The sequence below is a fragment of the Eptatretus burgeri genome, chromosome 8, assembly GCF_056783735.1.
Source record: "Eptatretus burgeri isolate ZD-2024b chromosome 8, Ebu_testis_v1, whole genome shotgun sequence".
Lineage (NCBI taxonomy): Eukaryota > Metazoa > Chordata > Myxini > Myxiniformes > Myxinidae > Eptatretus > Eptatretus burgeri.
In genome coordinates this window covers 46,877,086-46,883,085 of record NC_140968.1, presented here as the reverse complement: position 1 = coordinate 46,883,085, position 6,000 = coordinate 46,877,086, and the positions used below count along the sequence as shown (strand labels likewise).

The 6,000-nt window shown below is 36.6% G+C and overlaps 1 protein-coding gene across 4 annotated transcripts in view; it reads right to left on the bottom strand.

The window, feature by feature from the left end:
- LOC147021666 (sodium-dependent neutral amino acid transporter B(0)AT1-like) overlaps positions 1-6,000 on the bottom strand; it is a 61,380-nt gene that overhangs the window by 14,737 nt on the left and 40,643 nt on the right. For 3 of the 4 annotated variants that reach the window (XM_085891886.1, XM_085891889.1, XM_085891888.1), the window contains one exon: positions 2,215-2,419. In XM_085891886.1, the coding sequence (XP_085748012.1) occupies positions 2,215-2,419 (205 nt within the window). The remainder of the gene's footprint in view (positions 1-2,214; positions 2,420-6,000) is intronic. The other variant, XM_085891887.1, reaches the window with a different exon arrangement.

Here is a 6,000-nt window from a genome sequence, read left to right as displayed (position 1 = left end):
CAGCAGGAAGCCGGGGTCGAGACCCGTTCGCTCCTTCAGCGCATCGTCGGCTAGGCCAGGCCGCAGTGAAGGCCGGATGACTGAGGAGAACCGTACAAGCTGCTCATCAAGCCGCCAAAGCGACTGGCGCGTTCGCGACGCAGCGGGCCGAACGGAGACACCAGGGGTCGCCGATAAAAATGACCCATCGAGTCACCACGTGGGTAGCCAGGTAGCCGGCCCGAGGGTAGCCAGGTAGCCGGCCCGGTCTCTCAGGGCATGTTCCGGTCATCCTGTCCCTGAGTACATTAAAGGCTCACGAGCCCGGTTCTTTCTTTCTTGGGTTTTGCATGAAAGTCTGTGGCACCTTGTCCTGAAGTAGAATTGTTGTTAAGTGCCTGTATATACTTGCATTCCGATAGAACTCGGCTGTAGGCTTTTGTTCGTGTCTTGTCCCCTATTCCCTCATTAACTGCTTACGTGCTGGGTGAAAATAAACACCATATTGTTTGAATGTCAACCCGCTCGTTGCGTCACTTTCTCCATTGACTGCCATGATGCCTTCGGGAAATTAGCTGGCTGATTACAAAACCGATAAAATAATCTGGTCCGACGGGATCTGGCAAATTAAAACCGCTCGGCATTCGCATACGGAACGAGCCACTTAAGCAGCTCGTTTTCATGCAGGCCTCGTCGAGGTATAAACTCCCGGCATTTCTGTCCACGCGAATAGTTAGGTATATCAAAAATTCAGCGATTGACCCTGTAGGGCGTGGACAGAATAGTTGGCTAGTTTCTAAGGTATTAAAAACACCCGTAACTGGGTTTCGGCGTTTGTCCAGAAGCTATGACTAGATTGTCACATTCGGTGGACGCGCGGCCTGGATTGGGCTGAAAAGGTCGCGCGCACGCCGAACCGGCGGAAATCTATAACAATATATATATATATATATATATATATATATATATATATATATGTATGTATTTTTTTTACACAAGTAGTCGACTGCTGGTGACAACTACTGGCCATCTATCTTTTGTTTTTTAAACACAGGGATGGGTGGGGGTCAGAGGAGGGGTGGTATATGGATGATGGTGTATATTGATCACATTGAAATTAAGAATAGAAAGCATGGAGGTGAGGGTGAAGGAGAGAAAGGAGGGTGGGGAAGTGTGTAGAAGGACTGACGAGAGAAGAGGCATGAATAGAATGAAGCATACATTGGCGGAAGGGTAAAGTGGGTGAGGGAGTCAAAACCTGTTATTTTTGTCAAGCTTAATAAATACAATGGTTCCCAACTATAAATAGAAGACATGTTAGCACTTATAAATACATTTCCAAAGTATGAAATGTCTTCCTCAATTCAATGAACAAACAAGTATAAAGCCAATGAATCCTAACACAACAACGAAACTGAAGATCAGTTACATCAGGATCTATACAATCAATTAGTAACAATTAATAAACACTGTTTTCCTCTCTTGATAAATAGTTGAATGTAAGACATAGAGCCTACACTCCTTGTGAAAGATGTTTAACAGATGCTGCTCTTTGGCAACCATATAAGTGAATACCCTGGTCAGAATGAAGTTTGTATTAAAGGAGGGGTTCTCATAGATTAAAAGTTTCGTGGTGGTTTAATGTCAAGTTTGCGGTGGATTTACTACAAACAGCACAGAATGGACTGTTTCACTTCCACCCATTTGTACCATGATACTACATTATCTGATGGTGTTATTGCGTTTTCTATAGTGCAGTTGCAGTACCACCATTGATAATGTTTTTGTTATCGTTTGTGATTTGCAGCAAAAGAGCCAGCTGGCTGCAAAATAAATGGCATCAGGAAATTCCTGTTCCATCATGGCATGCAGGGTGAGCACAAATATTTCTTTTGTTTGCACAAAGTTTCAGCATGGCATGCATTTAGAAATAGCACGCTTGAGGTTGTTCTCAATTAAACGACCATTTTCTCTTGTCTAACCATGATGAATGAATAGGGTGGACCTAACTAATGAACCCCAAAATGCAAAGTATGACTTAGATTTTGTGAGGTTTTAATGTTTGTAGCTCCACTTAATCTACTTTTTAAAGTTCTTTAACAAACCACTCCCCCAAATTCCCTTCATTAGTTTATCCACAAATACTATCTGAAGTGGTACAAAATAAAAGTGCAGCTATGTTGTCTGCATTAAAAGAAGAAAACATTTAAAAATTAGGTTCAACCTATGTCACACCTTGAATTACTTCTTTAGGCCAGGAATGTGGAAAGATTTTGAGGTCGAGAAGAGGAGTGAGCAAAGCTTCAATGTAGCCAAACATGGAAGAAAGCCCCAGCATGAGAAGCATGGTGAAGAAAAGAATAGCCCACAGCTGGGGAACAGGCATGTAGACCATGGCTTGAGTGAAAGCAATAAACACTAGGCCTGGCCCTGAAGCTGCCTGTGGTCACAGTGTTAGCTCATGTCAAAATCATTATTAGGTCAAAAACAGTATTAGGTCATGTTAGAATAGATGTCAAGGTGTTAGATCAGGCGAGAAGACATGTCACGGTGTTAGATCAGGCGAGAAGACGTCACAGTGTTAGCACATGTCAGAAAGCATTTCACAGTGTTAACTCCTGTTAGAATACATGTGATTGTATTAGGACAGGTTAGAATAAATGTGATGGTGTAAGGTCATGTCAGAAAATATGTCACAGCCTTAGCTTGTGTTGGCAAACATATTAGGGTGCGAGCTTATGTCAGAAAACAAGTCACAGTGTTAGCTGATGTTGAAAACATGTCAAGGTTTTTCACTTAAGTTAGAAAACATGTCACGGTATTAGTTTATGTTGGAAAACATGTCATGGTATTAGCTTATGTTAGAAAACATGTCACGTATTAGTTTATGTTAGAAAACATGTCACGGTATTAGTTTGTTAGAACACATGTCACGGTATGAGCTTTTGTTATAAAACATGTCATGGTATAAGCTTATGTTAGAAAACATGTCACGTATTAGTTTATGTTAGAAAACATGTCACGGTATTAGCTTATGTGAGAAAACATGTCACGGTATTACTTTATGTTAGAAAACATGTCATGGTATTAGCTTATGTTAGAAAACATGTCAAATATTAGTTTATGTTAGAAAACATGTCACGGTATTAGCTTATGTGAGAAAACATGTCACGGTATGAGCTCATGTTAGAAAACATGTCACGGTGTTAGTTTATGTTAGAAAACATGTCACGGTATTAGTTTATGTTGGAAAACATGTCTCGGTATTAGCTTATGTTAGAAAACATGTCACGGTATTAGCTTATGTTAGAAAACATGTCACGGTATTAGTTTATGTTAGAAAACATGTCACGGTATTAGCTTGTGTTAGAAAACATGTCATGGTATTAGTTTATGTTAGAAAACATGTCACGGTATTAGCTTGTGTAAGAAAACATGTCATGGTATTAGTTTATATTAGAAAACATGTCACGGTATTAGTTTATTTGGGAAAACATGTCACGGTATTAGCTTATGTTAGAAAACATGTCACGGTATTAGTTTGTGTTAGAAAACATGTCACAGTATTAGTTTGTGTTAGAAAACATGTCACGGTATTAGCTTATGTTAGAAAACATGTCACGGTATTAGTTGATGTTAGAAAACATGTCACGGTATTAGTTTATGTGAGAAAACATGTCACGGTATTAGCTTATGTTAGAAAACATGTCACGGTATTAGTTTGTGTTAGAAAACATGTCACGGTATTAGCTTATGTTAGAAAACATGTCACGGTATTAGTTTATGTTAGAAAACATGTCACGGTATTAGTTTATGTTATAAAACATGCCATGGTATTAGCTTATGTTAGAAAACATGTCACGGTATTAGTTTATGTTAGAAAACATGTCTCGGTATTAGCATATGTTAGAAAACATGTCACGGTATTAGTTTATGTTAGAAAACATGTCTTGGTATTAGCGTATGTTAGAAAACATGTCACGGTATTAGCTTATGTTAGAAAACATGTCACGGTATTAATTTATGTTAGAAAACATGTCACGGTATTAGTTTATGTTAGAAAACATGTCACGGTATTAGTTTATGTGAGAAAACATGTTACGTTATTAGCTTATGTTCAAAAACATGTCTCGGTATTAGCTTATGTTAGAAAACATGTCACGGTATTAGGTTATGTTGGAAAACATGTCTTGGTATTAGCTTGTGTTAAAAACATTTCAGGGTATTAGCTTATGTTAGAAAACATGTCACAGTGTTAGTTTATGTTAGAAAACATGTCACGGTATTAGCTTATGTTAGAAAACATGTCATGGTATTAGCTTATGTTAGAAAACATGTCATGGTATTAGTTTATATTAGAAAACATGGCACGGTATTAGTTTATGTTAGAAAACATGTCACGGTATTAGTTTATGTTGGAAAACATGTCACAGTATTAGTTTATGTTAGAAAACATGTCACGGTATTAGTTTATGTTGGAAAACATGTCACGGTATTAGTTTATGTTAGAAAACATGTCACGGTATTAGTTTATGTTAGAAAACATGTCACGGTATTAGCTTATGTTAAAAAACATGTCACGGTATTAGTTTATGTTGGAAAACATGTCACGGTATTAGCTTATGTTAGAAAACATTTCACGGTATTAGTTTATGTTAGAAAACATGTCACGGTATTAGTTTATGTTAGAAAACATGTCACGGTATTAGCTTATGTTCGAAAACATGTCACGGTATTAGTTTATGTTAGAAAACATGTCACGGTATTAGTTTATGTTAGAAAACATGTCACAGTATTAGTTTATGTTAGAAAACATGTCACGGTATTAGTTTATGTTAGAAAACATGTCACGGTATTATTTTATGTTGGAAAACATGTCTCGGTATTAGTTTATGTTAGAAAACATGTCACGGTATTAGTTTATGTTAGAAAACATGTCACGGTATTAGTTTATGTTGGAAAACATGTCTCGGTATTAGCTTATGTTAGAAAACATGTCACGGTATTAGCTTATGTTAGAAAACATGTCACGGTATTAGCTTATGTTAGAAAACATGTCACGGTATTAGTTTATGTTAGAAAACATGTCATGGTATTAGTTTATGTTAGAAAACATGTCACGGTATTAGTTTATGTTAGAAAACATGTCACGGTGTTATTTTATGTTGGAAAACATGTCTCGGTATTAGTTTATGTGAGAAAACATGTCACGGTATTAGCTTATGTTAGAAAACATGTCACGGTATTAGCTTATGTTAGAAAACATGTCACGGTATTAGTTTATGTTAGAAAATATGTCACGGTATTAGTTTATGTTAGAAAACATGTCACGGTATTAGTTTATGTTAGAAAACATGTCATGGTATTAGTTTATGTTGGAAAACATGTCTCGGTATTAGCTTATGTTAGAAAACATGTCACGGTATTAGCTTATGTTAGAAAACATGTCACGGTATTAGTTTATGTTAGAAAACATGTCATGGTATTAGTTTATGTTAGAAAACATGTCACGGTATTAGTTTATGTTAGAAAACATGTCACGGTATTAGTTTATGTTAGAAAACATGTCACGGTATTAGCTTATGTTAGAAAACATGTCACGGTATTAGCTTATGTTAGAAAACATGTCACGGTATTAGCTTATGTCAGAAAACATGTCACGGTATTAGCTTATGTTAGAAAACATGTCACGGTATTAGCTTATGTTAGAAAACATGTCACAGTATTAGCTAATGTAAGAAAACATGTCACGGTATTAGTTTATGTTGGAAAACATGTCACGGTATTAGCTTATGTTAGAAAACATGTCACGGTATTAGTTTATGTTAGAAAACATGTCACGGTATTAGTTTATGTTAGAAAACATGTCACGGTATTAGCTTATTTTAGAAAACATTTCACGGTATTAGTTTATGTTAGAAAACATGTCACGGTATTAGCTTATGTAAGAAAACATGTCACGGTATTAGTTTATGTTGGAAAACATGTCACGGTATTAGCTTATGTTAGAAAACATGTCAC